General features: G+C 43.1%; 1 protein-coding gene across 5 annotated transcripts in view; it reads right to left on the reverse strand.

Annotated features, from left to right (window-relative positions):
* The window catches only part of ASPH (aspartate beta-hydroxylase), a 193,660-nt gene that overhangs the window by 149,795 nt on the left and 25,578 nt on the right, over positions 1-18,287 (reverse strand). The window contains exon 1 of one of the 5 annotated variants that reach the window (XM_056522024.1): positions 10,142-10,297. The exons of the other annotated variants lie outside the window; for them this stretch is intronic. Coding sequence (XP_056377999.1) covers positions 10,142-10,157 — 16 coding nt within the window. The 5' untranslated portion in view covers positions 10,158-10,297. Of the gene's footprint in view, positions 1-10,141; positions 10,298-18,287 lie in introns of those variants that run through there. 5 annotated transcript variants of the gene reach the window in all.

Genomic DNA, 18,287 nt, shown 5'->3' on the forward strand with positions numbered 1-18,287 from the left:
CGGCTGTTAGCTTCCCCACTTAAAGGTCTAAAACCTTGGTATAACAACCTACTGAGGTCTAATTCTTTCACCAAATCCTATCCACTGAGACACTGGGAAAGAGATTTGGGTCTAGAATTCTCAACTGAAGATTGGCAACGGGCATTTAAAACTCTGCACGCCTCTTTTCAATGCTCCTCTCACATAGCATCTGTGTTTAAAACCACGCTGTGCTGGTATTACACCCCAGATAAATTGTCGGATATTTACCCGGGTACCTCTCACCTATGCTGACAAAGCTGTGGCTCACAAGGTTCCTTTGATCACATTTCATGGATGTGTCAGGCGGCGATCAGACCCTTCTGGACTTCTTATTAAAAATGACTGTGTGACCTCTTGGGCTGTGACCCCACTTCCGCCCCCCACCTCGCGGTCGCCGCATTCTGTCTTATTATTCATCCACCTACACACACTTCCACGTCATCTGAAATTTATTGTATAGTGTGCATCCTAGCAAAAATAGCTATAGATAGCAATTGGAAGTCCACTGATGTTCCCATTATTGATCACCTAATAGCTAAGATCAACACTACCTATTCTTAGGAAAAAGTTATGACATTGGGAGCTGGTAGTTACCAATTTTTCCAAAACCGTTGGCAGCGCTGGATTCAATCAAAACACTGCAAAGACATATAAACCTTTTCTTGCTTTCTGTCCCTGATTGTTACATACTCATACCCACTTTAGCTTCACTTGCTCAGTCTCTCACTTATCTCCAACCACATCCGAATTCACCCACTCACAATGCTAGGTTACGGACTTCCACATGACCATATTTCTCTGCGCAGATATAGTACCTCCCCTACACATAGCTTTTGCTTCCAAATAGGAAATATGACAAACTTGATATTGGTTTCGCCTTTAAGGCATAGGAAGTATGCTTACCACTATGATGTTTTACGTTGTTATCCATTATAAAGTTACCCCTTCCCTTTTTATGTTTTTCTCGGGATGCTATCATTGGTCATGTAACCTCATGACTAATCAAGAAGTGTTTATGATTTGTGTCGCCTCTCACCGAGGCTTTTCATGCTTGTATCCCTGTTATTACTTGAAAAACTTTAATATAAAACTATTTAAAAAAAATAATAATTAAAAAAAAAAAAAATGGGAGAAGCAATCTGATTGGATGCTATGGGCAACTGCACCAATCTTCCCCTACAGGTTTTGATGGGTCTCCCCCTCTGTCAGCAGTGATCGGACTGTGTAAGACAATAAGTCCAATTTTCATTACAGCAGTGTTTTCCAACCAGTATGCCTCCAGCTGCTGCAAAACTACAACTCCCAGCATGCCCAGACAGCCTTTGGCTGTCTGGGCATGCTGGGAGTTGTAGTTTTGCAACAGCTGGAGGCACACTGGTTGGGAAAGCCTGCATTACAGGGATAAAAATTAACACATCTGCATTGTTTTTCTGGAAGACAATACATCACCATATGTGGCAGTATCCCAGCTCTCACAGAGACCCAGCTTCCCTCATAACAATGCAGACAATACAAGTCCTAAACACAATGAAGCATTTCTCTCCCAGACAGCTATAGCCGACAGCAATATATGCTTTCCCACAAAGCAAGGACACCACATAACAATTCACATTACTTTTCTGTAAGCGGTAGAAGCTGTGCAAATGAAGATATTTTAAAACAACTCACAATTACACAAGGACAAAAAAAATATATATATGTTAGAATATAAACACAGATGTGCCATATAGGGGTTTCTAGGGAAAACTCGTTGATGGCCTATCCTTAACAGATCGGCGGGGGCAGACAACTGGAATCCCCGACGATCAGCTGCTCTAATCAGCAGAGATGTCTGATGTAAATTATGTATGGGGCCAGAAGCCTTAGCTCCATACACTGTATAGTGGTGGCACTGTTACTACACTATATGGGGGTGCAGCCCTTATTGAAATAAATGGGAGCAGAGCTATTGGTGGCCTATCCTGAGGCTAGGCCATTAATGGGTTTTCACTGGAAAACACCATTTAAGGGGTTTTCCCCTATAGGGTGATTTTAATAGTACGTACATGCCAGAACTGGGTATTTCCTGTTGAATTTCGTTCTCTAAACTACACATCCCATAGTTCCATAGTTTGTAAGTATGAGGTCACTTTTCCTCCCTCCCATTGTAATACAGCTGTGATCCCTTCAATGCAATACACCAGTGTTTTCTTATCAGGGTGCCTACAGCTGTTGCAAAATGATCTCTCTCACCCAGCGGTCGCTCCACCCATTGGAGCAGGACAGACTCCCTCTGATCGTCTGACTAGTGATGTCACTAGAGTAATTTTGTATGCTGTTAAAGATAAATATTGGGTCGAAAAATCACAGAATTGTGAGAAAACTGTCACACACAGGTACAGACACTATAGTATGAACTACACTAACTTTACAGCCCCTGTAGCATAGTCAAATAAAAAATAAATCCTGGAATACCCCTTTAACCTGTTAAGGACCCAGGGCGTAAACTTACGCCCTGAGTCCCGGTCCTGCGATATAACGCTGGGTCACACGGTGACCGACCCCGCATCATATCGCGGCGGGCCCGCCGCTAATAGCTGAGCCGCACGGCTAAAAACTAAAGTAAAAGTGCCCGGCTAGCTCAGGGAGCTGTTCGGGATCGCCGCGGCATCCCGAACGGCTGTAGCTCTTACCTCCCTTCCTGCAGTCCGATGACCGAATGAATGCTTCAAGCCTGAGATCCAGGCTTGAGCAATCAATCGCTGAAAACACTGATTGATCCATTCCTATGGGGATGCATCAATCAGTGTTAAAGATCAGTAAATGCAATGTTATAGCCCCCCCCCCCCCCCTGGGGGCTATAATATGGCATAAGAAAAGTGTAAAAAAAAAAAAATCATTAACCCTTTCAATTATCCCTTCCCCTAATAAAAGTGTGAATCAACCGGCATTTCCAAGAATTAAAAAAAAACTGTGTAAATAAAAATAAACATATGTGGTATCGCCGCTTGCAGAAATGTCCGAATTATAAAAAATATACTGCTTTATAAACCGCACGTTCAATGGCATACGCGCAAAAAAATTCCAAAGTCCAAAATAGCGCATTTTTGATCACTTTTTATACCACTTTTTATACCATGAATAAAAAGTGATCAAAAAGTCTGATCAGAACAAAAATGGTACCGCTAAAACGTCAGATCACGGCGCAAAAAATGAGCCCTCATAGCGCCCTGAACACAGAAAAATAAAAAGTTAAAATGACAATTTTAAACGTATACATTTTCCTGCATGTATTCATGATTTTTTCTGAAGTAATACAAAATCAAACCTATATAAGTAGGGTATCATTCTAACTGTATGGACCTACAGAATAAAGATAAGGTGCCATTTTTGCCGAAAAATGTACTGCATAAAAACGGGAGCCCCCAAAACTTATAAAGTAGTGTTTTTTCATCAATTTTGTCGCACATTGATTTTTTTTCCCGTTTCACCGTAGATTTTTGGGTAAAATGACTAATGTCATTACAAAGTATAATTAGTTAAAAAAGTGTAAAAACATACAAATCACCCAAGGTTGACAATCTGGACCCACCAGACACTCCTCATTATGCCGGATAATTACAAACATACCGACAGATGAAGGGCTGCTGGGCAGTGAGAAGGGCTGAAGGGAAGTGAGAAGAATTGAAAGATGCCCGATCATTCTAAAATCAGATTTTCAATGGATCTTTTGGAGATGATACTAACAATATTTTTTTTTTTTTTTTCGTTTTGGTGAGGATTATTATTTACAGTTACAAGGTACATCGATGGGGTCCTCAGTGGCCTCCCAGTTTTGCTAACATTTTTATGACTAAATTTGAAGAGTTATTTGTTTTCTCTTTCCCATCCAGTATCCATGATGTCACCACATGGGTAAGATATGTGGATGATGGTTTTGTGTTGTGGACAGGCCCACGTGAGGAGTTGGATGAATACGTGGAGGCATTAAATCAATGCCACAAATTAGTTGAGTTTTCGATCTCCAAAGGATCCATTATCTGGACGTAAAAGGTATATAAAGAGGGTACTACGTTGGCATCTACTCTGTATAAGAAAGAGGCTGATAGAAATAATTATTAAGACAGAGTTGTCATGCACCTCAGACATACAAAGGTATCCCTAAAAGTCAATTTATAAGAGCCTGAAGGATATGCAGTCTAGTGGAGGAGTATGTGAAAAATAAAGAAATGCTCATCAAGAAGTTAGTGGAAAGAGGATATAGGGAAGATGTAGTTAGGAGGGTAGGTGATGAAGTACAGGAGAACAGTTGAGAGGAAAAAAAGAGAAAAGGGGAAAGAAAAAAGAAATGAGGACTTTGTTTACCTGTCTACATATGATAAACATGCCCAATTAGTTAAAAATACGGTGATGAAGTATTGGGGGTTATTGAAAGACCTCCTCGTTTTATATATAAGAAAGGTAAATCTTTGGCCAATATAGTCTCGTGAGGGCAGATTTATAGAAAAAAGAAAGTATCTAAACAAATTTTTATGAAAATCGATAAAGAAAGGGACATTCCCATGTCTATCCTGCCAAAACTGCTCTAGTATTAATCCCTTAAGGACGCAGGGTTTTTTCAGTTTCTGCATTTTCGTTTTTCCTCATCACCTTCTAAAAATCATAATTCTTTAAATTTTGCACCTACAGACCCATATGAGGGCTTATTTTTTGCACCACTAATTGTACTTTATAATGACAACAATCATTTACCGTATATACTCGAGTATAAGCCGACCCGAGTATAAGCCGAGACCCCTAATTTCAACCCAAAATCCCAGGAAAAGTTATTGACTCGAGTATAAGCCTAGGGTGGGAAATACCTCATCCCCCCCTGTCATCATCCAGACCCGTCATTAACATCCTCATCATCATCCCCTTGTCATCATCCCACACATCCCCCCTTCATCATCCCCTTATCATCCCACACATCCCCCCCTTCATCATCCCCTTGTCATCATCCCACACATCCCCCCTTCATCATCCCCTTATCATCCCACACATCCCCCTTCATCATCCCCTTGTAATCATCCCACACATCCCCCCTTCATCATCCCCTTATCATCCCACACATCCCCCCTTCATCATCCCCTTATCATCCCACACATCCCCCCTTCATCATCCCCTTGTAATCATCCCACACCCCCCCTTCATCATCCCCTTGTCATCATCCCCACCCCCCTTCATCATCCCCACACCCCCCCTTCATCATCCCCACACCCCCCCTTCATCATCCTCTTCTCATCATTCGCCCTCAGTGGTCTTCAACCTGCGGACCTCCAGAGGTTTCAAAACTACAACTCCCAGCAACTACAACCTCCGCTCGGCGCTGGTCCGGTCCTGCAGGGCTGTCCGGTGAGGAGGTGGTCCAGTGGGATAGTGGTTCCGGGCTGCTATCTTCACCGGGGGCGCCTCTTCTCCGCGCTTCCGGCCCGGAATAGAGCCGTTGCCTTGACAACGACGCATCTGCGTCGTTGTCAAGGCAACGTGACTATTCTGAGGCCGGGCCCGAAGCGCTTAGAAGAGGCCTCCCCGGTGAAGATAGCAGCCCGGAACCACTATCCCACCGGACGACCTCCTCACCGGACAGCCCTGCAGGACCGGACCAGCGCCGAGCGGAGGTGAGTACTCAGAACTAAAGGGGGTGAGAGGGGGCTGGATGATGTTGAAGGCCGCAGTGGTCTTCAACCTGCGGACCTCCGGAGGTTTCAAAACTACAACTCCCAGCAAGCCCGGACAGCCGATGGCTGCCCTGGCTTGCTGGGAGTTGTAGTTTTGAAACCTCTGGAAGTCCGCAGGTTGAAGACCACTGCGGGTGGGGGAGTTCACTCGAGTATAAGCCGAGGGGGGTGTTTTCAGCACGAAAAATCGTGCTGAAAAACCCGGCTTATACTCGAGTATATACGGTAACCACAACATTTACGGCAAAAACTGAAAAAAAAATATTTGTGGGGAAAATAAATAAAAAATTTTGGAGGCTTACAATTCTATGCAGTACACTTTTCGGTAACAATGACACCTTATCTTTATTCTGTAGGTCCATACGGTTACAAGGATACCTAATTTATATAGGTTTTATTTTATTTTATTACTTTAAAAAAAATTACAACTACATGCACCAAAATTAGTATGTGTAAAATTGTCATCTTCTGACCCCTATAACTTTTTTATTTTTCCATATATGGGTATATATGAGGGCTCATTTTTTGCGCCACAGCTGTCACGCCCCTCCCATAAGCTTGCATTGAGGGGGAGGAGCGTGATGTCACACAGGGGCGGGGTCATGACATCACAATACTCCGTCCCTGTGAACGGCAGTCATCAGACCCGAAGTGAACATGCTCCGGGGGCTGATGGTAAAGGGGTGTTGCGTGAAAGATAACGGGGGTCCCCAGCGGCGGGACCCTCACCATAAGGCATCTTATCCCCTATCCTTTGGATTGGGGATAAGATGTCTTAGCACCGGAGTACACCTTTAAACAGATTTGTAAATTACTTCTATTAAATAATCTTAATCCTTCCAGTACTTAGTAGCTACTGAATACTACAGAGGAAATTATTTTCTTTTTGAAACACAGAGCTCTCTGTTGAATCACGAGCACAGTGCTCTCTGCTGATATCTCTGTCCATTTTAAGAACTGTCCAGAGTAGGAGAAAATCCCCATAGCAAACATAAGCTGCTCTGGACAGTTCCTAAAATGGACAGAGATGTCAGCAGAGCGCACTGGGCTCGTGATGTCAGCAGAGAGCTCTGTGTTCCAAAAATAAAATAATTTCCTCTGTAGTATTCAGCAGCTAATAAGTGCTGGAAGGATTAAGATTTTTAATAGAAGTAATTTACAAATCTGTTTAACTTTCTGGCACCAGTTGATTTAAAAAAAAAAAAAAAAAAAAAAAAAAAGGTTTTCCACCGGAGTACCCCTTTAACTGCAATTCTAGTAAGTATTCATGTTTTACTGCATTCTGAGACTGTTCTTTATTCACCAAGAATACAGGTCCTTCTGCTGCAAAGTATATACTCCCCTGAATGGAAATTACAACAGCAAGATCTCTACAGACTGAACAAGGCTAGAATTGAACTCGCAGCCTGCAGAACTATGATTTCTGCTCTGGAAACTCCTGGTGGGACTTAACTGTTCATCCAATTTATATCTATGTATTAAAATTGATTAAATGTGATAAGAAGCAAAACAAGTTAGGCAGTAAGCCCAAAAGAAGAGCCTGGCAAAAATGTGTATACACAGAAATGGACCAGGTGTGAACATAGCCTAAGACTTCCAGCTCTGCTTATTTTGCTGGTAACAAAGGATCGAGCCTGTTACAATCCATCCAGCCCAATTCTTATCGCCCAATCACAGACATGAATGTCCAATGGGCAGGCACTGCAAACATGAGATCATTGTTAGATTTGTGCCAAAATGTCATATCCATAGCTGTCTCTACAGTTTAGTCAGCAGTTATTGGACACCCCCCAACAAACAGATCAGCCATTGGCTACACATGTATACAAATACCTTTAATGACATTTTTTCGTTGAAAACCTGACAATTTCTGTGTTCGACCTATGAAGTTTCACATTTGGAAAAGCTCGTTTGAGCAGAATTCCAATTGACTGTACATTATTACCGAAAATTTTAACATAGAAAAAAGTCTGCAATCAAAATAAAACAAACAAAAAAAGGGGGAAAAGAAGCAGAGGTACCCAATATGGTGAAAAGCATCAGCTAGTGGGAGGGAAAAAACTAAAACGTCTCTAGGACACAACAAGAGTTTTTAAAAAACAACAGCAGCCTTTGTTGGTGTCCATTTAACCAACATTTATCAATTTCTACACTTATTGCTTTTTTTGTGCAATACGGTGCTGTACGCTGGCACTCAAACAAACAATATGCTGTGAATTCTAGTCGTAATTGCAGTATTAAAAACTAGTGACTATATGATACATTTCCCAGCCAAAGGAGAAGATTGGTCAGAACAAATAATTCTTATAAAAAATAACAATTACCAATCCTAAAAATAGCTGGGACCATTACTGCTAACTACGATGCCTACGGCTGTGCTCAGACACGGCAATTAAAGGAGATCTGTAGTGCAATAAAACTTATCCCCTATCCGAAGGCGCTGGGGCCCCCGTGGGATCTCCTGGACGGGGCCGCAGCAGTATGCTGGAAAGGGGGCACTCTGTCCCCGCATGACGGGGCGGCCGACACGGACGCTCCATGTACCCCATAGAGATACATGGAGGGGGCGTGTCTGCCGGGACTTTCTACTGGGGACGAAACTTCACTTCCTGCAGAAGTGAAGGAGATCCCGGGGGGATACATTATTTTGCACTGGAATACTCCTTTAAATAGTGGTACAGTGTTGTGGTCCCACTGAATTCACTGTAAAAAAATAAAAATAAAAAATAAATAAAAAAAGGTGCAGCTATGCTGTGATTTTGGAAAATGGTTGTAAAATATCTAACCACCGTATTTTTCGCCGTATAAGACGCACTTTTTCTTCCCCAAAACTGGGGGGGGGGGGGGGGAAAGTTGGTGCGTCTTATAAGGTGAATACACACCTATGGCGGCGGTCCCAGCGGCCATCAACGGCCGGGACCCGCGGCTAATACAGGGCATCACCGATTGTGGTGATGCCCTGCATCAACCCTTCAGATGCGGCGATCAAAGCTGACCGCCGCGTCTGAAGCGACAATAACACTAACCCGACTTCAGTCGGGCTGTTCGGGACCGCCGCGGTGAAATTGTGGTGTCCCGAACAGCTTACAGGACACCGGGAGATATCTTTCCTGCCTCCTCGGTGTCTGCTCCGTGCCAGGATCCCCTACATGGCCGGCACTCTCCTTAGTCATCATCACGTCGTCGCACACGCCGTCCCGTCATCCAATAGGAGGGGCGTGCATAGCGGCGCGCGTAGCGACGTCATGGCGGCGACGGAGAGCACCGGCCATGCAGGGGATCACGGCATGGAGCAGACACCGAGGAGGCAGGTAAGGTCCCTCCCGGGGACGCGGCGACAGCGATGGAGGGCGACATCTAGGGCAGCGGTGACGAGAGGTGACGGGTCCGGAGCGGCGGTCCTATACCAGTGGTCTTCAACCTGCGGACCTCCAGATGTTACAAAACTACAACTCCCAACATGCCTCCGGGCATGCTGGGAGTTGTAGTTTTGCAACATCTGATGGTCTGCAGGTTGAAGATAACTGTCCTATACTTTACATTGTATTTGGTTCAGTATCTTTATTTTCTAGATTTTTATCCTATAAAATTAGGTGCGTCTTATATGCCGAAAAATACGGTAAATATTGTGTGTTAACATGGTCTATGGACAACATAGTATTATTTCTTTATTAACACCCAAACTTATTAGACATCCTACAAATTGTAGCAGCCAGTAAACGCATAGGGGAAAGAAAGGTCATGTTTTGAATTTCTTCTGCCCCTTACATATAAAGAATGGTTTCCTCGCACTGCATTTTGCTGACTGATCTCAAACGCTCTCCTTTCGTGATGCTATTTTGACATAAGCAGCCAATCTGCCAACAAATGTGACACCACAAGAGACGTTCTAATTTTACTTTTCTTCTAGTCCCACATGAACTAAAGAGTATGCAAGATGTATATGAATTAATGTTATGCAAATCAGTTCTACTTATCGACAGCTGAAGATTCCTTAGTAGAAACAACTTTGATGTTCATTGCTGCACATATAGTGGTGCCCAATGCTACGGCGCAGGCTATGTCCCGGAATGTGCCCAAGGCGCGACCTATACCCTTCATACATAAACAAGAGCGCATACTGTAATAGAAGACATTCAAATGAACCTAAAACAGGTGTAACTTGTGTGTCTGGGCAAGAGGGGGGCACCGCCAAGACGACCCCTCTACATTTTTGTAAATTGTAGACAGAAGCGTTTACTCTAACTTTATCTTCTCCGACACTGAATAGGATATGTACATCAAAACTACACGTCCGTTAACTGTAATGTGTAGCACATAGTATACAACAGGCTGGTCTACTCTTATTCTCATATATTTTGTATATTTATTATATTTTAATCTAAACTGGCAAGAATACATAAATCCATAATATTACTTACCGATATCCTCAATCATTATTTCTGCAATCTTTGCCCATGAATATCAACAAAACTATTGTTTGCAAAAATTCCTCCGTTTCTTCCAACCAATAACACCCAAGACCCAAGAAGAGAACCAGTATCCCCCATCCGGTAGGGGTGAAATGGCTGTGCAAAGTTAAGGCAGCTAGATTCCCAAAACTAGACCTGCCCAGCAAAGCTGCTGAATATCTATTAATAGTCCTGCCTTCCAGAGCCAAACTCTTGCAGGCACTCATATGGAAATTCTGCGCTATGTAACAAGTCCCCTGTCTTAACTCTTGCATAACCACAGAAAAGGGCTGAGTCGGCGACATCAAGGCAAAGCATGCCCTGTCCTCCACGTACCTTGTAGTAGACGATGACAAACATGTTCTATCAGCTCCGCACCGTATAATCCATAACTATTTGGAGAGTGAATTAGAGCAGACTGCTGTACAGCTGGCTCCTGACCACATATATTCCATCAATCCATTTACTGTTGCGGTGCGTCGACTAAAGAGCAGCTGAGGAACCTGCCCAGAATTTAATGCTCTGCTGGCATTTTCTTTTGCCAGTCTAAACAATCATTCAACAATGGAAGATATTAAAGGAAAATACACACTCTTTAAGGCCAGTTTCCCCTATAATTTAGAAGGGGTATCCCAAGATTACAAATTAGGGTAGTATAACTTCACAAAATAGGGTAGTATAACTCAGGGACGTGGAAATCCTATCGCCCGACGCCCGGGACATGTCGTTTCTGGGCGCCGGGCAGGTGAATTTTTAATAGATTTAGCCCTGTATCGGGCAAGCAAAGTTGGACCGACCTCCCCCCCCCCCTTTTTTTTTTTTCATAATGACGATGTGAGGTGTGGGAGCAGATGCAGACTTGCATGGGACGGCAAAAAAAAAAAAGGGAAACCCCAAAATTTGCATTGTTTTTAATTTCACCTCACAAATAATTTTTTTTTGTTTCAGAGCATAAGTTATGGAAAAATGAAAGGTGTCATTACAAAGTATACTTTCCCGCAAAAAAAACAAGCCTCATATGGGTCTGTAGATGGAAAAATAAGAGTTATGGTATTATAGGGCAAGGAGGAAAAACTAAGTGCAGAAACTAAAGACCTTATTTTTGTACTATTTTGGTTGAATTTATTTTATCTACCAGGACAAGTGATCATCAGGGACAAGAAGATTGTGTTCCGCTTTAGTCCCTTGGACAAAGTAGTTTTTTTTTTTTTTTGTTTTTTTTTATTTCCACACCCCTGATAACTGGTACACAGATGAGGCTCCGAACACTGGGACCTTCACAGATCATAAGAACAGAGGTCAACAACCCACAAGTGAATGGTGTGGCAGCTCATGAATGGGGCATGTCGAGCAACGCACAAAGCGATGGCCGACACGCCCCCTACATGCAGCTCTATGGGAGAGCCGGAGGGTTGCAGTCAACACTCCCCATTCAGGAGGAGAGCCGGGGTCCAATACAGGAAATTACGGGGTCCCAACAGTTGGTCCCCCTCGATCTGGAACCTATCTCCTATCCTTAGGCTAGGGTAGAAGTTTTTATATCCTGAAGTTCTCCTTTAATTCACTGTAAATTGTATTATACGCTGACGTCACACTGCAGTCTGCGTATCGCCAGCCACAGCAATGTCTGCCTTGGCCAGTGATAGGCTCAGCGCACTGTCATGTACGGAGAGTGTAAAAACAAGAGAGCGCTCCATAACGTAAAACCACCCGGGTGGAAGTGGCAAAGAAATTTTTTGTTAAAGCCTCTTACCCCAGGTGGTTGTGTGAGCTCACACACTACAAAGGTCAGCGTGGGTGAGTGATAAGGCCCGCTCTGCTGCCTCCCAACCAAGCGAATAGCAGTAGGGATCGACTTCCAAGGGATGGTGGGTCTCCACGGCGCTGACCAGGGACAGACACGTCAGGTCGGTATAAAGGGATTTTATTAAAGTAATGCAACGCATTTCACCGCGCTTGTGTGGCTTCATCAACGCGTTGCATTACTTTAATAAAAATCCCTTTATACCGACCTGACATGTCTGTCCCTGGTCAGCGCCATGGAGACCCACCATCCCTTGGAAGTAGATCCTTACTACTGATGTAAGGAGAGTCGGCAGGCTCCTTACATGACAGTGCACTCAGCCTACCACCGGCCAAGGCAGGACATTGCAGTGTGACGTTCCGAGCCTAAGAAGCAGGAAGCCAAGCAGCGCCAAAGGAACGGGATGCCGATACTGGCTCAATGGGGAATGTAGGAAGGAGAGTTAAAGTTTTTTTATTTATTTATTTTTTTTAGTTTTTGCAGCCCAGGAGCAGGGAAACTTAAAAGTTTAGCACCACATTTCTCCTATAAAACAACAGGCAAAATTTTTACAGGTGACTAATTTATTAGTGGTGACTGGAGGAGTATGTGTACCAATTTCTTCCCTTTATACAGCTTCTAATTTTTTTTTTTCCACCTGGGTCACACCGACCATGCAAGAATTTCCTCTGGAGCATACAGCAGCTGATAAGTACTGGAAGGATTAAGATTTTTAAATAGAAGTATATTACAAATCTATATAACTTTTTGGCACAAGTTGTTTTAAAAAATATATAATTTTTTTTCCCCACTGGAGTACCCCTTTAAGTCTGGATGGCCTGCCACCCATCCGTGATAGTCTAGTGAAGTATTCACTGCCCTCCAGGATGTAATCACACATATTCAGGCATTATTAGGCATGACTGACAGGCCGGATTCAGCCCGAACTTATGGTGGCAAAACCCTCCTGCTGCAGTTCTAACAGTACCTGGATCATGGTAAGGTCTTGGCTGGCAGGACATGCACACTCAACCTATAACTAGCCAAAGTCTGACCCCTTATACATATGTTCTTGTGCCGCACAACCCCTTTGAGAGACTGTAGTAGTAATAGTTGACATTTGAATATTTCAGACATAAACCATTCCGCCAATGTTGTTCCTCGCAGCAAGAGCTTTATAACATGTAACACACTATGAAAGCCATGTGGAATGTGGAATCCATTACAGTCTCATGTATTTGACAGCTGTCTGAGGACAAGGACAAAAATTATTTAAACTTCCAACCACAGGCAAATCGTAAACATCACAGACCTATTCTACAAAGACAAAACTGAGAAAAAGCAAGTTGGCCAACCTGTCTGATTGAGGGGTGTTTCCAATGGTCGGATCCTGTGATCCCCTGTGGATAGGGTACAAGTTTTTCGGGTCCGATCATGCGGGTAGATTACCTGCAGAATTACTGCAGCATAATTGTTGCAGAAAATTTGCAGCAGATTTTGCTGCCATTGACTTCAATGTCCGAAGGAAAATCTGAAAATCTGCCTCTAGTGTGGATTTTCTGCTGACCCTTAGAAGTTAATGGTAGCAAAATTGCTGCGGATATTCCGCAGCAAACACGTGAAATTAATGTAGTAATTCAGTGGAAAAAAATGCTTTTAAAATCAACTGGTGCCCGAAAGTTATAAGTTATTGTAAATTACTTCTATTTAAAAATCTTAATCCTTCCAGTACTTATCAGCTTCTGTATGCTCCAGAGGAAGCACTGTGGTCAGACTGGAAAGGGCTACACAACTTCCTCTGTAGTATTTCACCAGTTGATATGAAAACATTAGTACTCCACAAGAGCAGGGCTGTGGAGTCGGTGGATAAATGTTCCAACTCCGACTCCACAGTTTTTTGTACTTCAGACTCCGACTCCTCTGTATTAATATGCAAATGTATTTATAAACCCTTACAGCTGAATCCAAGAAGCTGTTCCACCAAGTTCTTCTAAGCTCTTCTAGCAGAGAGAGGTAGGTGGGCAGAAGCTGCTGCCTTCTCCTTTTTGTGTGCTGATCTGCTGCTGAAGATAGGGCAGTGGGAGGCTCACGGAAGGGGCATTTATTATAAAACATGATTTCCCTAGTAGAATCCCATAGTCGTGTTTAAAGTTTAAGCTAACAATCAGAGTTTACAAGTTTTTATAGCCTTAGCTAAATGGCAGCAGTTTTTCCAATGGTTTACAGCTTCAGTCGAACTATTGAACCTCCATTCTCTTCTCTTATACAACAAGTGTCTCTTGTCCTGCAAAAAACATATTTACTTAAAGGGGTTATCCAGGAAATGTATTTTTTTTATATATCAACTGGCTCCAGAAAGTTAAGATTTTTTTTTAATAGAAGTAATTTAAAAATCTGTTTAATCCTTTCAGTACTTATGAGCTTCTGAAGTTAAGGTTGTTCTTTTTTGTCTAAGCGATCTCTGATGACACGTGTCTCAGGAACCACCCAGTTTAGAAGAGGTTTGCTATGGGGATTTGCTTCTAAACTGGGCGGTTCCCAAGACACGTGTCATCAGAGAGCACTTAGACAGAAAAGAACAACCTTAACTTCAGAAGCTCATAAGTACTGAAAGGATTAAGATTTTTTTTAATAGAAGTAATTTACAAATCTGTTTAACTTTCTGGAGCCAGATTTTATTTATATATATATAAAAAAAAAAAAAAAAAAATGAGGTTTTTCCTGGATAACCCCATTAATTGCTTATCAGTGAGAGGCTAGGTTACCCACGGGTTCCCTGTAACAGCAGTATGGAAAGTATAAGTATTGCCGCTCCTAATTGTGCGTTGCGTGCCATATAGTGAAGCACATGAAAAGCTTCTTCACAGTCACTTAACGTGTTCGTTTTGCGGTTACGTGAGTCACTGCATGCATTGGTCTTTATTCTTACAGTAGAGAAGTCATTAATTATAACTTTGTGAATTGGGACATTTAAACTTGCTTTTTTTTTTATTCCAATCTAAATTTAGTAGGAGTCTGAGACGATGCATTGTTTGCCGACTCGAGGTACCCAAAATTTCATCCGACTCCTCGACTCACACTCAACAGCCCTGCACAAGAGTACCCTTTAACTTCAATATGGATGTCAATCTGCAGCATTCAGTCCCTTGCAAACATACATAAACTATGGCAGTATTTTCCAAATGTGCGCCTTCAGCTGTTGCAAAACAACAACTCCCAGCATGCCCAGACAGTCAACGGCTGTCTGAGCATGTTGGGAGTTGTTGTTTTGCTACAGCTGGAAACACACTGTTTCACACCAATGAACTATGAGAACAGTATACTCCTAAAAGTATCTTTTCAAGGAGATTTCAAATATAATTATATACACACACACACACACACACACACACTATACATATATACACACACATACATACATACATACATATACACATACGCAAACCTCAAATATGAGAGATATAATGAGGGGGAAAAAAAATCCATAAAATCATTGGCTGATTTTTAAAGAATGCATTTGCAAATTATGGTGTTAAATAAGTATTTGGTCAAGAACAAAAGCTAATCTCAATACTTTGTTATATACCCTTTGTTGGTGACGACAGAGGTCAAACGTTTTCTGTAAGTCTTCACAAGGTCTTCACACACTGTTGCTGGTATTTTGGCCCATTCATCCATGCAGATCTCCTCTAGAGCAGTGATGTTTTGGGGCTGTCGATGGGCAAGATGGACTTTCAACTCCCTCCAAAGGTTTTCTATGGGGTTGAGATCTGGAGACTGGCTAGGCCACTCCGGGACCTTGAAATGCTTCTTACGAAGCCACCGCTTCGTTGGCCGGGCGGTGTGTTTGGGATCATTGTCATGCTGAAAGGCCCAGCCACATTTCATCTTCAATGCCCTTGCTGATGGAAAGAGGTTTTCACTCAAAATCTCATGATGCATGGCCCTTTTCATTCTTTCCTTTACACAGATCAGTCGCCCTGGTTCCTTTGCTGAAAAACAGCCCATAAGCATGATGTTTCCACCCCCATGCTTCACAGTAGGTATGGTGTTCTTTGGATGCAACTCCGCATTCTTTCTCCTCCAAGTATGAAGAGTTGAGTTTTTACCAAAAAGTTCTACTTTTGTTTTATCTGACCATTTGACATGCTCCCAATCCTTTTCTGAATCATCCAAATGCTCTCTAGAAAACTTTAGACAGGCCCAGACATGTACTGGCTTAAGCAGGGGGACACATCTGGCACTGCATGATTTGAGTCCCTGGCGACATAGTGTGTTACTGATGGTAGCCTTTGTTACTTTGGTTCCAACTCTCTCCAGATCATTCACTTGGTGTGTGTGTGTGTTCCCGTGTGGTTTTGGGATTTTTGCTCAACGTTCTTGTGATCATTTGAACACCACGGGGTGAGATCTTTCGTGGAGCCCAAGATCAAGGGAGATTATCAGTGGTGTTGTATGTCTTCCATTGTCTAATAATTGCTACCACATTTGATTTCTTCACACCAAGCTGCTTGCCTAGTGCAGATTCAGTCTCCCAGCCTGGTGCAGGTCTACAATTTTGTTTCTGGCATCCTTCGACAGCACTTTGGTTTCGGCAATAGTGCAGTTTGGAGTGTGACTGAGGTTGTGGACAGGTGTCTTTCATACTGATAACAAGTTCAGACAGTTGCCATTAATACAGGTAACGAGTGGAGGACAGAGGAGACTCTTAAAGAAGTAGTTACAGGTCTGGGAGAGCCAGAAATCTTGCTTGTTTGTAGGTGACCAAACATTTATTTTACCGAGGAATTTACCAATTAAATTCATTAGAAATCCTACAATGTGATTTCCTGTATTCTTTCCCCCCATTCGGTCTCTCATAGTTGAAGTGTACCTATGATGAAAATTACAGGCCTCTCTCGTCTTTTTAAGTGGGAGAACATGCACAATTGGTGGCTGACAATACTTTTTTTCACTAAGTATGTATGTGTTTATATTATACACACACACACATACATACATACATACACACACACCTCAAAAAGGGAACACTAAGATAAATCTTAGATCTGAATGAACTAATACTTTTGTTTTTACATAGTGGAATGTGTTGACAACAAAATCACACAAAAATTATCAATGGAAATCAAATTTATCAACCCATGGAGGTCTGGATATGGAGTCACACTCAAAATCTAAGTGGAAAACCACACTACAGGCTGATCCAACTTTATGTAATGTCCTTAAAACAAGTCAAAATGAGGCTCAGTAGTGTGTGTGGCCTGGACAGTCTCCAGACAGACGTGGTGTTGGTGGATGTCACAGATGTGCTCAATCAGATTCAGGTCTGCGGAAGGGTGGGCCAGTCCAAAGCATCAATGCCTTCCTCTTGCAGGAACTGCTGAGACACTCCGGCCACATGAGGTCTAGCATTGTCTTGCATTAGGAGGAACCCAGGGCCAACCGCACCAGCATATGGTCTCACAAGGGGTCTGAGGATCTCATCTCGGTATCTAATGGCAGTCAGGCTACCTCTGGCAAGTACATGGAGGGATGTGCAGCCCCCCCAAAGAAATGCCACATCACACCATTACTGACCCATCGCCAAACAGGTCGAGCTGGAGGATGTTGGGTCGAGCTGGAGGCAGTAGAACGTAGGGCTGGGCGGTATACAGATTCATACAGAAAACCAAAAATTTTTCCCTGCACAATATGAATTTTCCCCATACCGCAATACCAGTAGGGCCCCTCCTCCAATGAATGAATTATAAGCTGCAGATGAGTTGCGTTGGCGCTTTAAATGAATGAGTTTGCAGCCGACGGCGCTTTATATGAATGACTTGCCGGCCGTGGCGCTTTAAATGAATGACTTGCGGGCCGCGGCGCTGGAAACGATTAAAGGAAAACTGTCAGATATTTTCTCCCACACTATCCACAGGTACTGATGGATAGTGCGGGAGACGCTGATTAAAACGAGCCCTACCTTACCCGGATCCGCCTGGCCGTTCGCCCGCGATTGTGGTTTTATTCTATGTCTATATCTTGCTGTAACTGGCACGGGCGGGGCTTCTGCAGGTTAACTGCCACTGACGTCAGCCCGCAAGTAATTCATTTAAAGCGCAGACGGCCCGCAAGTCATTCATTTTAAAGTGCCGCGGCCTGGAGGGGGGGGGGGGTGTTCGAGAAATATAGCAGCGCCTGGGGGTCATATATGATTAGTTCCTCAGATGGGGGGGGGGGAAATACCGTGGAAACGCCATAACTTGCAAAAATACTATGATATGCATTTTTGGTCACACCGCCCACCTCTAGTAGAACATTCTCCACGGCGTCTCCAGACTCCGTCACGTCTGT

Source organism: Hyla sarda, chromosome 5 (assembly GCF_029499605.1).
Source record: "Hyla sarda isolate aHylSar1 chromosome 5, aHylSar1.hap1, whole genome shotgun sequence".
NCBI lineage: Eukaryota > Metazoa > Chordata > Amphibia > Anura > Hylidae > Hyla > Hyla sarda.